Genomic DNA, 18,056 nt, shown 5'->3' on the forward strand with positions numbered 1-18,056 from the left:
TTAAATAGTTGCAGAATGTTGTGCAGTTAATTCACTTATCGTTTCAGTTCAAGCAACCAGCTGATCTGTATATTTGACACTCGGAGGAAAAATCAAAGCAAACAAAAACTGAACTTTTAAAAAATAGATTTGTCTCAGTTTTTGTGAGTGTGTGTGTAGTAATAGTCAGTCAGAGAGAGAGACAGAAAGGGAGAGGTGCCCGTGAGGAAATAGAAACATTTACAGAAAATACAAAACGCATGAAAGCAACTGAGAATGAATGAATGAATGTCCTGTTCCTGTAGCCTCATTTTTTGTGGACCTATTGCAGAAGATCGAAACCCCATTAAGTGCATTCGAACTCTCTCTGTCTCTCCATGTGTCTAATTGTGTGGCTGAGTGAGTTTTTGTAGCATGTGAGCGTGCATAAGCCCACTGAAAGGGTCTGCCCTCATGGTTATGCCACTTTCTATATGCCTTAAAGAAAGCTTCAAAACTCACATCACAAAAGGTGCTTTTTTAAAATTGTACAGGACATCTCAGTTTCTGGCATCTGGCATTTGCAAGAGAAACTAAGAGAATATTCAAACACAACCCAGCACAGAAGCAAAGGTTTGAACAATACTGATAAACAAAAACAGTTTATCAAAAAAAGGTGACCTCTCCTGTGCTGAGTAATATCAGGGCCTTATTGTGCCTGAACATGCATGAATTAGCTCCGTTACATCTGATGGCAGGGCAGCACAAACAGACACACGTCTGAGAAACCTCAGGTGTTACCATGGCAGCAACGGGATTCAGGCTAGAATTCAAGGTAGGTTATGAATACGCTCACACAAGAAATTACCTGAAAGCACAACTGACTACTTCGGCTACTGTTTCAGCTCCACAAGCTATTTATCGCTACTACACTGCACAGAGTCTACTGTCCAAGGATCCATATGGAAGTATTTAAGTAGTATTTCAAATATTTTTACTAAAAGTAAAAAAAAAAAAGTGCAAACAAAGGATTCAAACTAATGCCTCAAACAGACTGGAGCCTCTAATCAGAAAGCTTCAATATGATTTAGTTACTAAGCAAACAAAAGTTAAGTTAATGAATAAATTACCAGCAGAGACCAGCCTGCAGTGTCTGAAAGGAGAATGGTGAAGCCAAAGAGACTGATAACATCAGGCCAGCTAACATCAAGATTTACATTTCTTGGGCAATACTCTACAGAAATCATGGTAAAAAAGGTCAAGAGTCAAGAATGGACAAGAATCTATTGAAAATTTCAGCAGACCAATTTTTATATATAACTGTTGAAGTGAGAGCCGAGTAGGCTTAATATTATAGCTGGATTGGTTGGTTTTGTCTGCTGATTAAATTAAACGAAACAACAAGTTTGATCACAATCTGTAAAACCAAAGGAGTGCGCTAAAAGTCACTAAAATGTTTGGCATATCAAAAGAACTGACGAACCAACTTTTTTTTTCCTACTACTTTTCTCTGAGGAGGTGCACTCGAGGCTCTTAATTAAAGAATGGGTTATAAATAGAGCAGCAAGCTTTGTGAAGCCATTGCTTTTCTCTCATTGAAATGGGAACTTTCAGTCACTACTATATTAAGATCACAACTTGCTGTGAGGTATGTGTAATATGTTTCAGTTTCCTTCAGACTTTACAACAACATCCCAAAAATGTCACCACTGGCCTTTCCTCTTTAACACTAGCATTCGTATCAGGACATCATTGGTTATTTATGAAGACCTGAAGCACAAAAACATTTCTACTGTGTTTTACAGGAAATGGGATGAATCAGCAAAATAAAGGTACTGCTTAAAGTCATCAGGATCTGATATTTTTCCACCACTGAAGAAACAAAACAAATACAATGAATAAATTTAAAAAAAATTCCCAGGCAAAGGTAAATCTAAATTAAAGGGTTATTTTTGCAAAATGTCAAGCAAGGTATCTTAAAATTAGAGGTACAAACTTTAAAAGAAATCTCTGAAACATCTCCTTGCTGCATAGAATATATTGTATAAAACAATACTTTACAGTTTTATACAATAAAGACAAAAACAACTGATTCTCGAGAGGATGGATGGTAAAGTGGTAAAGAGTTTCAAGTTCATATTACATTATTTAATATTATTTCTAACAAATTAATTGTACAGTGTAAGGGTGTGACTTTTTTTAGTGACTGAAACAGGTTTCCATACACATATGAAATGGTTATTTTGTTTTAAATGACATTGGTTTAAAATGAATTTAAATACATGTAATATAACCAAAATGTATATTAATTATCAATAAAACTTTAGTGCACTAATGTATAATTGCCATGAACTAACAATCAGTTAAAGTTACAATTTAAAACACAAAATCCATCCATCTACAAATACCAGTTGCCCAGCATCCAGCCATCTTTATTGTCCCGTCTTCCTCCCCTCACTCCTAACTCAGGTGACCGATTCGGCCAGAGATTTCTTCCTGTTAAATTGACTTTTTCCTTTCCACTGTCCAAGTGTTTGTTCATAGGGGGTAGTGTGATTGTTGTTGTTTTGGGGTTTTATATATTATTTTCGGTGTCTTTCTTTATCTTAAAATATAAAGTGTCTTGAGACGACAGGCTCTTGTGAAATAGCGCAATATTACGAAAATTAAATGATTAGTGCACAGATATTGTGGGGTTTCACTCAGTTAACTTTTTTGAGCAATAAAAGCTGAGGGTGGCAGTAAAATGCAACGCCGCAGCTGCCACTTTTCATTGCCTCAAAGAAGAAGCAGACACTGGCGACATCCGGTTCCGTCCAGCGCCATTTTGATGAAACAGCGAGGAGACGATCGTCTGGGATCAGCGACATGGATTTAATGGATTTACACTGAAGAATCATCCGGATTCAAAACTTTATTTTCTGTGGTGGGACATAACCGTGGAGTGAAGAGGAACCTTTTCGTCCTGACTGCAGACGGTGGATTTTTGCCCCAAAGTTTAGCGTGACACCATTGTCAGCAATAGCAGCGTTAGCCGTTAGCTTTTGTTAGGCCTGCTTTCATGTTGTGTTGAGTTGCGTTAGCTAATCTCGAGGTGTCGCATGTTAGCCTTGACATTAGCTTAACATTTACACGGAACATTTCGATTTAAGATTAACCTTTTCGGAGGGGTCTAAACAGTAGTGTGACTCCTGTGGACTGGCCGTGGAGCATTTCACGCAGTTTTGTGGACTTTTTGTGGAGCTCGGTGGTGTTTTGTTTCTATAAATTACAAACTGTACCGAAAAGGCAAAACACTACCGCGAGGACTGGGGAAGCCCCAGGCCCGCTGCTAGCTGCAGTGCGGCGGACCGGGTTTTCCAGCAAGGACAATTCACGACGGACTTGACCTCATTTACCCATGTAACATATTCACACTGTGCTGCATGGACTCTTTTGGATTTGGTGGCACCTTGTTGTATTTTCTTGGACTTTAAAGAACTGAAGAGGCACACGGCGCCGCTCCATGGCGCTTTGGCCTCGCTGCTCGATTATTTTTCATTTCCAGTAATAATGACTGTGTCGTCATCTGCGAGCTCAACCTTTTCCCCATATTAGTCCTTTCTTTGTCCAGTGTTTCAGCGAATAATACAGAAGGTTTACCCATTAAAGTCACCAGATTTAGCCTCCTGTGTTCAGTGTTGACGCTTTCATTTTGTTATACCAGGCCTGTGTTTTTTTTTTTTCTTTGTTCTTAACTTGATAAGTGCTTAGACTTGTTTAAAAAAAAAAAAAAGAGAGAGAGAGAGAGAAATCCAAACAAAACAAAAAAAAATGTCGTGTGTTCACTATAAGTTTTCTTCCAAACTGGACTATAATACAGTCACTTTCGATGGGCTGCATATCACTCTCAGCGAGCTTAAAAGGCAGATTATGGCCCGGGAACGGCTCAAGGCCACAGACTGCGACCTGCAGATCACCAATGCGCAGACTCGAGAAGGTACGCCATGAGCTGACTCTTTACATTATGGGAGAAGCATAATCAGATACTTTGGGAAGAGGCAGCGCATGATATCTACTTACAGGGCTTTTGCTGGGAAAACACAAACAGGGCTAGAATATGTACAAATCCATTGGGATCTACAACATGCCTCTAATAATTTCTTTAAAACAGTTTGACATTCTAGGATTTACTTTATTTGTCCCAAGCAGTTTCATGTACACTGAACCTCCAATCTAATATTTGAGAACGAGCTTTTAATGTCTATTTTTATAAAGGCTTTGTCATTATTTAGTGCTTATTTTAACTGTCACAGCTATTCAGCCTTAGTTGAAGCCCTGGGATCGCATAAGCTGTAAATACTGGGATTTTTCTGTATTTCATAAATATTTTGTAAACTCATTGGATTTCTGTTCTGTGTGGTGTTTCACAGAATACACAGACGATGAAGCCCACATCCCAAAACACTCGTCTGTGATCGTCCGCCGCACCCCGATTGGTGGAGTAAAACCTGCTGGCAGGACGTTCATTGTGTATGTATACATAAAATCTAACGTTGCAGCCTGAGTCATGATTACAGTGTAGTCACCAGTGGATTTTAAATGATAGAGAAATCTCTAGGTTATGTTTGTTCCTTTTGTGCCAGTAGCTTACTACTTTTTTTCTGTTTTCCGCAGAGATCGTTCTGACACAGCTGTGGTGGGACCTCCTAGACCCGTATGTAAAACAAAACCCAAAAACAACACACTCTCCTTCCTCACCCCTCTGTCTCTCTCTCGCCCCCTTCTTTCTGGCTTTAGTCACCTTTCTCAAGAACATCCTGTCAACAATGATAAAGTTGTATCTTCTGTTCACTGTGTGTTGGCTACATTTGTGTTGAGCTCTCGACCTCTGTGTGTTATTTGATGTCTTTTTTTGAGGGTTTCCTGGAGTCACTAAGGTTAAAGTAGTTTGTTGTTTCTCTCTAAAAACCCGGGTTGTCTGCCTTTTTTTTTTATTTTGAAATGAACAAATTAAAAGTACACTGTGTGAATGAGATGAGGCCGCTAAGAGAAACAACAGACTAGCCACCATGTTTTTGTAATGCTCTGAACTGAAACTGTTGATAATTAACATGGCAAGCAATTTAAACTGTTAATGACTGTATTTCATAATGAAATGGTTATGTAGCCTGATTTATGCCAGGCAAATGTTTTGAAGGGGTTTGTAAAAGGAAGTATGGTATTTTTGTATTCATAATACATTGTCATTTATTTTCTGTGAAAATATTTTCTGTGGTTTATAAACCCAAAGAAGGAAAGTGTGATTAATTTATATAAACTTATCTTACATAATGAGTGGAATAGATTTGCCACTGACTCTTATTCATTTTATGAGCTTAACCTGCTAAACATACACATTCTCAGATATTTTGTTAAGTCAAAACTTCTGTCATTTATTTTGTCCTGTACAATTTAATCATGAAGATGTTCTGTTCTGCACTGAATATGGACTGCACATAACCCTTAAACTTTGAAGGCTCGCATTTACATTGCTGTGCTGAGATACACTGAATCTAGCCAGATTCCTCAGTGCCTCTTGTGCAAGGAAACCAGTTCAAAGTGTGTTTTTGTTTGTTTTTTTGTTTGTTTTTTACAAAACTGTGGTTTTTTGGGGGGGATCATTACGAAGCTAGACCACACTGTGCTAAGACACAGTATCAGTAAATATCCTTCCATGGTTGCTGCAGTGCAAAGTATGCTGGTGTAGTGTGTCCTGTAAGCTGTAAGCTGCAGACCCTGTCAATAAAGTTGTTGAGTGGTTCAGTGTCAGAACCGCTTGCACCAGATCCCTGTGTGTTCCCTCCACAGCTTTCTGCAATACCCAGTGTTTCCTCTGAGCCTGCTTATCATGATGGATATCCCACCCTGCTGGCTTTTTTTGTTTACTAACATTTAGCCTTTATTACTTAAAAAAAGAAGAGAGATCAAATTTTTTATGTGGGTGTAAAATGTGACCCTTTGTCCACTCTTGACAGAACCATCCCTCCTCCGCTTTCTGTCGTGACGTTGGTGGTGTTGTAGGGCTGTTAAAGGGAACAGGTTAAGAGAATAAGTGACAACAGCGGTTACTTCATTTTCCTTCCACCAGGCATTTTTTATTTCACCCACCCCCTCAACAGAAAGATCTCTACACTTGTGCCTTATCAGCTCTACATACTTGACAGCTTCCTGTGTCTGCATTTTTTTTTTTAAATAGGTTGGCTCTGCTCCTTGCTAGCTCATTAGTTTACAGAAAGCATTCTTGAACTTTTTGATGAGTTTTGAATATTTGTGACAACTTCGTTTGACAAGCTTAAATCACTGTGCCCTAGTGAGGGGAAACTGCATACTTAAATTAAATGTCAAGTATTCCTTTGAGAAAATTGCCCTCTGCTACCCACTGCAGAAGAAGCTTTGGATATAGGATTTAGAGGGATGTGTTGGTAGTATTTGCTGATAAGCCCCAAATACTTAAGGAGGCGTGATGTGTTTAAGCAGAAGCTCTTGGGCATTACCATAGTTAAAGGCTCGGAAGACTTGCATATGCTAAAGAACAGCAAAAGTAGATGTTTTTACAATTTTCTGTCTCGTCATGAGTTCTTAAACATGCGACTAAAGCGCACAATCTCATTTAAAATTTTTTGGTGCTGTAATACTTTTGTTGCTTTGCAAAGGCAGTAGATAATACATTCAGTATGGAGTTTGCATCACATCGCTGTGTGTTTTTTGGGTATTTGTATTTTACTCTATTCCCCCCCAAAGATCTCATCCATGTAAAAAATCTCTGAAAAGACACAAGCTTAGAGGCTTTCAGAGTATTAGTTTTTTTTCCTTCTAGATTTGCTGACTATTTAGAGGAGTGGGACTTAAAACGGCACGCACCACTTGTAATCCACGTGTTAATTTTTTTTATTTCTTTTGTTAATTGCTACTCGTGCATTACCTTTGTCAGGCACTTTGGAGGCTAAACAGAGGTGCTAATTTTGTTTGAAGAAACAAACGGAGGCTCTAAGGGATTGGTCACAGATGTGGTGGGGAACTGTCGGGGCTCTTGTCTTCCAATGTGTCTAAAATCTATCATGTTAATACCTTTTAATATATGTGCTCTGATTCTCCTGCAGACGGACTCTTCTCCTTCATTGTCGTTCGCCCAACTTGCGAAGGTACTGTTTCTGTGTATGCTTGCTGTAACGCCAGAAAAGCTAAAAAGATGGGTTGTTTTTTTTTGGTTTTTTCTTGAGGGGTTGACATTGTTCTGATTCTTATATCTCTTCTAAATCAATGTTTTAGACTGCTAACCTGGTTGACGCAAATGCATCCGAGGAGGACAAGATTAAAGCCATGATGACTCAGTCGAATCACGAATATGATCCAATACAGTTAGTATACAATCGCCACACTTGAGCATCTAATTAAATTCAAAATGAAGCATGTAATGTGTATTTCAATTCATTGTCTAGCTGGGCGTGTGTTTAACTCTGTAACTTGTGCCTCCAGTTACTCCAAGAAGGCAGTCGGACCTCCACCTGCTCACTACACCTGCTTTCGTTGTGGAAAGGCCGGTCACTACATTCGACAGTGCCCCATGCTAATGGTAATTAACAGTATTGTTTGATCTTTGTCTGTGTTGCTATATTTTACAACATTGTTGTGTAACGTCTAAAAAAGTAACCGTCATGTTTTGGTTAATGTTAATTTTTGTTGTTTTGGGTTTTCTTTTTTTGCCTTTTTACATTTTGAGGTTCAGGATAAAAGTGTGGAGGGTCCCAAGCCAGTACGAATTAGTAAGGGGATACCACAGAGCTTCATGGTGAAAGCAGAGCCAGGTGCCAAGGGAGCCATGTTAACCAGCACAGGAGAATACGCCATACCTGCTATAGATGCGTACGTGCCAATCACTGACATACGCCTAAACATGGCGTTTCATATACACTTTATAGCACATTAAGTTATGTCTTAGTTGGTAATTATCCATATTGCTGGTGCATTTGTTTTGTTAACAGGGAAGCATACGCACAGGGAAAGAAGGAGCGCCCTCCATTTGTTCCACATGAACAGTCGTCATCTGAGGATGAAAACGATCCAATCCCTGACGAGCTCCTGTGTCCGATCTGCAATGACCTGATGACAGATGCCGTAGTCATACCTTGCTGTGGAAACAGCTACTGCGATGACTGTGAGTTCTCAAAATGTAGACGATAAAAAAAGATTTTAAGTGATTTTTTTTTTTTTTTGTGTGTGTGCGTGAGCTTTTGTCTAAATAAGATCCGTCTGTTTTCAGGTATTAGGACTGCCCTGTTGGACTCAGAGGAGCACATCTGCTTCACGTGCAAACAGTCAGATGTGTCACCTGATAATCTCATTGCCAACAAGTTTCTTCGACAGGTAGTGCTTTCAAACGTTTGCAGTCTGATGTGGTATTAGTTTAATTTGACTGTTTTTGTAAGTGCTGGATTATGTGTTTGCCTTCTTATGTAGGCTGTAAACAACTTTAAGAATGAGACAGGATACACCAAACATGGGCGCAAGCAGGCCCAACACACAGCTCCGCCTCCACCGCGGCCACAGCTGGTCAGGCCTCTGCACTCGAGACAGCAGGACCCGCTGCTGGCCAATGTCACTCAACCACCTCCTACAAATGTACCAACCACCACGGCCCCTCAAACACAGGCCCCACCTACTGCACCTGCTCCTTCTATTCCTTCTCCTGCACCACCTGCTGCGTCTACTCCACCGCCTGCTTCTCCTTCCCCTGCTGCTGCTTCTATTGTCGAGGAAAAAGAAGCTTCGCCAGTCCCTGCACCGGCTGTTGATCGCCGTTCTCCTATGCACTCGACCAACTCCACCGACCAGGGTGAACCACCCCCACCAGGGTAAGTTTACACTGAGATATTCCATGAAAAATTCAGTTCAAAGAAGCCTTTCTTGCCAGACACTGTCTCTATTTGTGTTTCAGGGAGACGCGTCCAGAACCTAAAGGGACAACTGATTCATCAGGACCCTCAGAAAGTGGCTCACAGGTGGGTCCTTCCTGAATAGTGACTTGTTTGCGAGGTTATGTTAGTTAGAGCACCAAAACATAGGTTTTTCATCATGTTAACCTTTTTTCTCTTTCTCTCTCTCTTTTTAAAAAAAACCCCATAATTTCTCCCACAGAGCTACACTTTACCAGTGATTGGCCAACTGCCACCTACAAGACCATCTCATCAGTCAGGTCAGAAGATCAATTTATTCATTTAAGCAGATCTGATGAGCTTAAAGGGAAGACATTTGGCAACTAACAGCCTGCCTGCTCTCTGCTCTTTTAGGTCACCATTCACGGACAAATCACTCTCACAGAGTAGGAGCAGTAGCAGCACCAGCAGCAGCAGGCGGAGGTGGCAGACACTGGTAAATCTTGCTTATGCACTATGAACTGTGAAGTGTTTGTGATGTAACATCAGTTCTGTAAAGTCTTTTGTGTACATCTTTACAGGTACCGAAGTAGAGGAGAGCACCCCTCCAGTCGCCTGCACACAGCTCCACCTCCTGTACCTAGTCCTCAGGTGTACCCATCTCCAGCCCTGTATCCACCTCCACCTCAGGCTTACCCTCCTCCATACAGTGCTGGTCCTGGCCTTATTCCTCCTCCTGCTATGAGTTACCAGCCCCAGCCTGTTTATCCCCCTGGACCAACAGTTCTCAACCCCCCCTGGGTTCCCCCTGGTACCCAGCCCCCTCTAGTCCCTCTTCCACCCACCCTCCCACAGCCACCTCTCTGTAAGGAAGACTTCTACAGGCCAAGGCATCACAGACAGGACAAGTGAGTGGGTTCTTTTTGTTTTAGGGGTCTAACGACAGACTGTGGTGGCACATGTGAAAACCATGTAGCACCAGACATAACTCAGGATTGCAATTGTGAACAGTTATTTTATTTTGGAGTTTCACCACAAGAGACAACCTGGAATGTTTCTGAGTGTTTAATTTTGTTTACATAGGGTTACCTCCAAGCTGGATGAGTTCACTAAAGACTTCCACAAAGAGCTAATGAAATACCGAAATGCACCAAAGAGAAGAAAGCGATCTTACTCCAGGTATTTATTACATAACGAAACTTGTTTATGCACAAAGCTTTTAAAGGCATTTGTTGCATTTTTGCGTAATCCTTCTTTCAACCCTTCATTCACTCTGTTCATTCCTTCTTTTTCCTGCCCGACTCTCTTCTTCCAGGTCCAGGTCATTCAGTCGATCTCCATTTAGCCGCTCTCCTTACTCGCGCTCTCGGTCCAGATCAAGATCTAGATCCAGATCCAGGTCTTACTCTTATTCACCGAGCCGATCCCGCTCTCGTTCACGATCCCATGGCAGGTCCTATCCTCGCTCGCCTTATTCCAGACGTAACGGACGCAGTTATGGACGCTCACGGTCAAGGTCCCGATCTCGTTCGAGGTCTTATGGGTACCGTCGCTCTGGCTCACCACGATCTCCTCCCTCCTACCGGGGAGGAGGCTGGGAGGGGCCAGAAGGGCCTTACAGGTCTAGGTCACGATCTCGCTCCCCTGGGGCATACCGGAGCCGCAGCCCTGGCGGACGAAAGCTACCTCCACGCGAGCTACCACCATATGAACTGAAGGGTCCGAGTCCCGCAGGCCCCGAGCGCTTTGAAAGGGAAAGGCGCCAGTGGGAAAAGGAGTATGTAGACTGGTACAACAAATACTACAAAGAATACGATAGCCAACACCCTTCACTGCATCACAGAGGTCATGGCAGCAGAGACAGAGAGAGGGACAGATTGTCCCCTTTATCCAGAGATTACTCACCCCAGGGGAGAGGGAGAAGAGGGAGAGAGGAGAGAGCTGGTCCACCTCACCATCCCCCGTCCTCTTCCTCGTCAGGGACAAAGTCCAGCACTAAAGTCCTGAAAACAAAGAAGATAAAAAAGAAGAAAGCTGGAGAAGAACCAGAGGCGTCGCAACAGCCGGTGGACAGAGGCGATGCCACTCCGGTCAGAGACGAACCCATGGACGATGTACCGTCACACACAAAAACACCTCCCATCTCTTCAAGGCCTGCTGTTAACACTGCGTCATCTAAAGCCCCGCCCTCTAAGAGCACTGCTTCATCTGTTAAATCTTCAACCAAGTCTGCATCAAAAACTCAATCTGAAAAAACGAAGAAGGACAAAGTTCAGAAAGTAAAGCCTAAAGCAAAGACGGAGCCGGTCAAGGTAAAGCCGGACAAAATGAAGAAAAAGACCGGAGAAGGAGTTTTGGCAAAAAAGAAAGACCCCTCATCATCTTCCTCTTCCTCCTCAGCTGTTAAACCTTTAAAGAGTGTTAAAGCCAAACCAGAAGACACCCACAACTCGACTACCTCTAAAAAAGAAAAGGGTAAGAGCTCCGTTGTGAGGCCTTCACTTGTGAAGACCCCTCCACAGTCCTCCCATAACCAACCTCTGCCTCATCCCCCGCTTCATGACAGCCCCCGATCCAGCCATGACATGCGGGGAAGAAAAAATCTTCCACAGGGCGGTGGTCTCCTTCCTCACCCCCATCAACACGGTCTCCCACTCCTCCCCCGACCTTCATCCCCAGTGGACAACCGGAGGAGGATGGGAGAGGAGGGTCGCTCTTTACTTGGACCTCCTCCCGGAAAGCTGAGGAGAATAGATGGCCTAGGAGGTGGAGTGGATATCATGTCCCACTCGCATTTGCCTCATCAGCCCCCACTCCACAGACTCCCACCTTCCTCTGACAGGCCTGGTATCCTTCCGCATCCAGGGAGCCGCGAGCTTGGCCGGGGTGAAACGGATCGAGCAGCCATCAGACCTCTAATGGACCTTCAGGTAGGTCCTCAGAAACTTTTGTTAAACGTATTTTTCCTACTGATTTCCCCTAATTTAACTCCGTTTGAACATTTTGTTTTTGCATCTGCAGGTTAAGCCAGTAAGAATAATCAAGTTGAACAGAGATATGGGGAGAAGAGGCAGCACTGAGGCAGCGGCCTTGGATGAAACTTCATCTGGTCACGAAAAGAACGCCTCAATCTCAGAGCGATCAGCTGGCACAAGCATTTCTGAAGCAGACCGGCACAGTAGTGCAGCAGAAGTAGCTAGAAGAAAAGAGCGCTCTGCATCTGCGGAGAGGGGAGTCTCCAGAGAGAGACCTGGCAGTGGCGGAGAGGGGCAGCACATCTCAGACAGAGAGCAGGACAGAAGCTCTGGAGTGGACAGAGAGCGAGAGAGGTCTGGTTCAGACAGAGAGCGAGAGAGGTCTGGTTCAGACAGAGAGCGAGAGAGGTCTGGTTCAGACAGAGAGCGAGAGAGGTCTGGTTCAGACAGAGAGCGAGAGAGGTCTGGTTTAGACAGAGACAGAGGTCAGGGGTCTGACAGAGACCGAGACAAGGACAGAATCGCCCAAAAGGTGGCGGTTGCATCGGAGAGAGACACGGAGGGTGAGAGGGCGTCGAAGGCAGAACGAAAAAACTCAGGCGGCGCGAGCGGGGGAGGCAGATCTGTCAGCCTGGATAAAATGACGATCGGAGAGAAGTCTGCCATCACGAGGAGACAGGCAGACCATCAGGAGAAACCAAGAGCATCTTCTAAGGAGAAGGGCGAGGGCTCAGAAAGAGCCGCTAAACCTGACAGGTCACTACATTTGCTTTTCTGCTTCTCCTTATCCATGACTGAAAGACGCGATGATACATTTGTTCTGTCTGTAAACACAGTTGTTAATAGTTGTAATTATATTCTCTAATTACCCAGGAGTGCGTCCAAGGACAGAACAGAGAGGAGCGTTCCCTCTGGAGAGAAACCAGCTGCTGCTCGCAGAGAAGGTAATTTGAAGCACGAGTCGAGTGTATGGCAGGAAATGATAACTTTGATTTTGTGTCTTGCTATCTAATTACACATTCATTGAACCTTTCCTCTTTCCTCTCACCTCCGTGGAAGCGGTCAAAGACGTTCAGGAGGCTGCTGTAAAGAGCAAACCCAGGATCAGCCGAAAGGCTCTGACAGGCCACATTACAAGCTCCACTAAGTGAGTGCCTTTTCTTTTTTTTCTCCTTATACAGCCTTTAATTTTCACTTCAAAATGTTATGTAGTTTATTTACTTTGTTCCACTCTTCATTTTATGCGTCTGACATTTGCATCTTTAAGTTGTTTCCATTAGGATGGCACGAGAATTTAAATTGTTTCTATCTGTTTCTGTCAGCGGTTCATTAGCAACAGAAGAGGAGTTTGAAAAACGTAATCAGTCTAAAGCTGTTTATTTGGGAGGGCTAGGAAAACTCATTATTTTAGTGTTGCCAAAGCAAAGTAATGAGTTCAGTGGCACAGTGAAACTCACATTGAATTACATGACTTGTGTAGTTGTGTAATTTTTGTTTTTGTTCTTTGTAAAAATACATTAGACACAAAATATCTTAGGATTAGGGTCTAATTATTGATAGTTATTCAATTTTTTTTTTAATTTTGTGGACATAAAAATAAATTTAAGGTGAAGCAAGTATAAACTGTTGTTGCAGCTCAAGTTTGATAGAAAAGTGTTTCCCAAAGAAAATTGTACTATTGTCTAAACTGTGGTGTCGTATCTGCTCGTATTGAGATGTTTAAGCTTTTCTAAAAACTTGTTTTTCCTTACAAAAGGTCGTCTCATGAAACAAAGCAGGACTCGGAGAAAGACCAGAAGAGTTTGCCTTCGAAACCTGCAGAACAGCCTCCACCGAGCCCCGTAAAAACCCGTGCACGCAGCCCGAGCTTGAGCCCGGTGCTCAGCCCGGCCAGGGAGGAACCGCTCATTCAGCCTCCTCCCCGCTCCAAGTGGGAGAGGGAAGATGACGAAGAAGGCCAGGAAAATGAGCTTAGTGTAACCAAGGAGCCTTCCCCAGTGCTGCAGAGGCCTCGAGGTAGAGAGCTGCAGCAGGAAGCACCTAAGCCTATTAGGACTGAAACCTGGGATGCTACAAGAGAAGAGAGGAAAGGAGCAGTGAAGGAGGAGAAGAAGGGAAGAGCCACAAGGGAAGAGGGTAAGGGTGGTAGGACGGGCCAGACAAACTTGGACAAATCAACCAAAATTAAAATCGTGAGGGAAGAGGGGAGAGGAGTGAGAGAAGAAGGAAGAGCTTCTGCAAGAGAAGAGGAGCGGCGAGGTGGAGGAAGAGAGGAAGGGCGAGTAGCTCCAGGGAAGGAGGAGAGAGCAGCAGAAGTCAGAGGTGGAGGAGGGCGAGAGGAAAGTCGGGCCCCCGAGCCCAGGAGACAGCGTTTGTGCTCCGACCTCGGCCGCGAGACAGACGAGGCAGCTTTCGTGCCCGACTACAGCGAAGGCGAAGGTTCTGAGCCTGAGAGAGGGCGAAGCGGCAGCGCCAGTCTGTCCCTCAGCCAGCGCTCCCACAGCCCCACCCCAAGTAACCACAGCGGCTCAGCCACCACCACGACAGACAAGAAGAAGAAGAAACACAAGAAAGTTAAAAGGCACAAAAAGCACAAGAAACGCAGCAGCCAGGACAAAGAGGCAGAACACAAGAAGCACAAGCACAAGAAAAAGAAACGCAAAAAGAACAAAGACAAAGATGGGGAGGAGGATGAAGAGGGCAGAGAGAAAGGCTCTGCATTAACAGAGGCATAACTCAAAGCTGCAAGGAGATTAGGACGTAAAGATAACGGCTAACGCTGGCATCCTGCTACAAGGAAACTGATAAATGTCAGCTGTTCTGATGCTTCCTGTCTCTGCAGCTCTCCACGGTACCCTTGTTCCTGTAATGCAGAAAGACTGCAGCTGAGGTCTCTTCAATATTCAATGTGAACGTCTTTGCAGACTCTGGGCCGGGGAACAACTGGGCAGCGACGCTGTGCTGTTGTGGTCAAACTAGAGCTGCAGGACTCTGACGTGAACTGCTATGCTATGAATAACACAAACTGTGCTCAGGGATGTGATTTCTTTTTGGCAGAGGAGGAACTGCAGATTATCTGCCTCTGATTCATTTGTAAATATAGATTAACTCTTGCTTTATGTAATAAATTCTCCTCAGTTTGTTTTGCTCACATCCCTGTGTGCTATTCAGGACTTAAATGTGAAACTCTTCACTCCTTTGAGGGCTGTCTTTCTGGAGAACGCTGCCAGCACATTTTAGCTCATTAACCATGAAATCGTATACGCTATTATCATTGTTTTTTCTTCCTTTTTGGCAATTGTTGGTTCAGTTCATGCCGGTATATTTTTTCTTCTTTTTTTTTCTCTCTCTCTTTTTTTTTTTTTGTGATGAATAATTTCCAAGAAAGGCAACGGAAAATTTCTGAACAGGCAAACCAAGTAAGGTTAATGTTATGCTGGTTGATTTGTCTTATTGAACGTGACATAAAATCTGATTGCTACCTGGTAAATTATGAAACTCTGGAAATTTGTGATTAATGGGCTAAAATGAGAAATTACTAATGTGGTCCTTGAAGTTGAAGCAGACTTTTATGCGTTCATGTTACACTGGATTGTATAAGATGTTTATAATACTGACAGATCAGTCAACATGTTTCTGTTCCAAAGGTTTAGTAGCTAGCACATTGTCAGTGAGCGAATGTGTGTGTGCTGTTGCGAAAGTGAAATGTGATGGAAGTTGAACAAATTGGAGGACAAGACTTCTTACAAAAGATTTTTTTTTTTATTAAAATGTTTTGACCTCATTAAAATCCCCAAGTTGTGTTTTTTGTTTGTTTCTTGGTGTTTGAAATCTCAGTTGCTTTATGTGCTTCTAATGACTGTAGAAAACATGGATGACCTGACAGCTCCAGAAAAATGAAGCCAAAGCGTCTCTGTGGCTACCTGCTGTCTGGCTGCAGTATAGTTTCATAAGTACTGCCCTCTCCATGTTAGTGGATGGGACTAGAGTCAAAATAAAGGCAGTGCTCCTCAGTTAAATTTTCCCAAGAATGCTTTCTGTCGTTATTCATAGTTCTTATAGCTGATTTGGGTTGAAAAAGTCATGTTTTTAATTGGGTAGCAATGTTATGATTGACAGCTGAGTAGGCCCACTCGCAGGAGGAGAAGGTGCCAACTCCAAAATTGTGATTGTTTGAAACTTGTTCAGTAAACTGTACTGACCATCAACAGGGCCCTGATGGATAGTTGCAGTTTAAGTTAAGACTGTTTCCTAAGCTAATGCAGGCTGCAGGTTGAGTGATGCGGATGCTGTACCAGTCCATCATGGTGAAGAGAAAGCTGAGTGAAAAAGTGAAGCTCTTGATTTCCGGGTTGCTCTACGTCCCTACCCTCACCTATGGTCACGAGCTTTGGGTAGTGACTAAAAGAACCAGATCACAGATACAAGTGGCAGAAATGAGCTTTGTCCAAAGGGTGGCTGGCCTCTCCCTTAGGCAGGGGCTCAGAGTAGAGCTGCTACTCCTCCACATCGAAAGGAGCTACTTCAGGTGGTTTGGACATCTGATAAAGATGCCTTTGGGCGGCTCCTGGGTTAGGTGTTCTGGGCACGTCCTGCCGGGGGTGACCCAAGAGAGATTATATCTCTTGGCTAGGGAGAGGGAGATCTGGACTTCTCTGCTTAGGCTGCTGTCCCTAGGAGCCGTCCCCGGATTAGTGGAAGAAGATGATGGATGGATACTAGGTGGTTAGTTTTTGATATTACTCATTACACTGAACTAAATTTACTGCTTTTGTATTGAAGTTTGTGTCCCAAGAGGGCACAAGGGTCACACTTTGCTGCGTTAGCTTTTTATATCCAACAGCCTGTGTTGTTTATGTTTTTCCGATAAAATCATATCACTTTCTCTGGTTTTTTGATTAGACTAAAGGTTTAAGATTGTGGGATTTTCTGTTTTTTTGTTTGTTTCTTTTTAAAGTGGCGCTGCAGCACTCTTCCCACCAACGACTTAGTAACTTAGTTTACTTAGCATCTTTAAAGAATACCCTGCTCTGGCATTCACATACTACCAGCAACATCAGTTCATGTAGTTTCTATCTCATTATCTTGATTTATGTTTTCTTTGACAATGCAAACTGAGTGATTTAATTAGAAGGCTTCTAAACAATCTATTAAAACATGGCTTATGTCTATACAGTTAATAAATTGTATGACTGGAGATTCATTTCAATATTAGACATTAACAGTGTTTATATACAATGTTAATCATGTAATCGAATTTTAAGTTGTACTTTTTGTTTTGTTGCTGTTGTCTATTCTTAAAAATAGTACAAAATAAAAAAAAAAATTAACAATGGATATATTGTGTTAGCATTAGTTTCTATCTGTGCTTTGTCCCGTCTGAGTTTGTCTTGTTTGCCAAGTATGCCTTGTCCCACGTTCCCACTCATGGGCCAAGATACCCACCCCATGACCCACCCTTGTTGTGGTGAGTGGGCTTTCAACAATGATGCGCCACCTCTCTCTCTCTCTTTTTTTTAGTCATCTTGCGCTACACACAACTTCACAAATGAGGGTTATAAACACCTTTTAAGTGCAACATTGAGTTTTAAAAGTACGCACTAGTTTAAAAGTCCATAGAGATAATTTCTAGGATTTCTGCAGGGTGGTGCAGTGGTTAGCACTGTTGGCTTACAGGAAGAAGGTTATGCATTTGAGCCTTCTGTTCTGGAGAAAAACAGAGGCCATTTGATTAGGCACACCCCATTAATGTTGGGTTGGTTCTGCTTTTTCTTTCACAGCTACCTTAATTATTCATGGCACAGCATCAATCAGATGCTGCAAATTTCTCAGCTGGATATCCATGATGTAAATCTCCTGTTGCACCAGATCCCTGGTGCAACAGGAGATCTGGTTTATTATTATTATTATTATTATTATTATTATTATTATTATTATTATCTTAAACAAGTGAACTTGTTTTTTTATACAAGAATTATATGAATAAACTTGTTTTTTTGGGGGTGCTTTGCTGAAGCACCCCCAAAGATTTCTTACTTCTTTTGAAAATATTTGCTGTTTGTGTGACACACTACTAAAAATATAAAAAGTATACAGTACTTAATTGAGATGGAACATTTTAACAACAAAAGTATAGATAACCTCCCCCCCCCCTCCCAAAATGGTTTGTTCCAGCTCTCCCCTGCTCTGGCTCTAGCGCTCTTGCTACCAGAACGATGGTGGCTGAGAC

At 42.8% G+C, this 18,056-nt stretch overlaps 1 protein-coding gene across 2 annotated transcripts; it reads left to right on the forward strand.

Moving 5' to 3' along the window:
* Positions 1 to 2,760: 2,760 nt before the first annotated feature.
* Positions 2,761 to 16,323, forward strand: LOC146667792 (uncharacterized). Of its 2 annotated transcripts, none has more exons than XM_085409479.1 (20): positions 2,761 to 3,937; positions 4,371 to 4,470; positions 4,615 to 4,654; positions 7,080 to 7,121; positions 7,249 to 7,337; positions 7,456 to 7,552; positions 7,706 to 7,842; positions 7,962 to 8,134; positions 8,240 to 8,343; positions 8,437 to 8,831; positions 8,915 to 8,978; positions 9,115 to 9,172; positions 9,267 to 9,348; positions 9,434 to 9,760; positions 9,936 to 10,031; positions 10,168 to 11,782; positions 11,874 to 12,583; positions 12,701 to 12,771; positions 12,887 to 12,974; positions 13,584 to 16,323. In XM_085409479.1, exons 1-20 carry the CDS (start codon positions 3,772 to 3,774, stop codon positions 14,560 to 14,562), a joined length of 5,433 nt encoding a protein of 1,810 aa, XP_085265605.1. In that variant the 5' UTR covers positions 2,761 to 3,771; the 3' UTR covers positions 14,563 to 16,323. The 2 variants fall into 2 exon arrangements, with proteins under 2 accessions (XP_085265605.1, XP_085265603.1); XM_085409477.1 differs by having other exon boundaries at positions 7,700 to 7,842; positions 13,584 to 16,322.
* Positions 16,324 to 18,056: the final 1,733 nt, after the last annotated feature.

Source organism: Rhamphochromis longiceps, linkage group LG6 (assembly GCF_057381845.1).
Source record: "Rhamphochromis longiceps isolate RC_006_pf linkage group LG6, R_longiceps_female_GT1.1, whole genome shotgun sequence".
Taxonomy (NCBI): Eukaryota; Metazoa; Chordata; class Actinopteri; order Cichliformes; family Cichlidae; genus Rhamphochromis; species Rhamphochromis longiceps.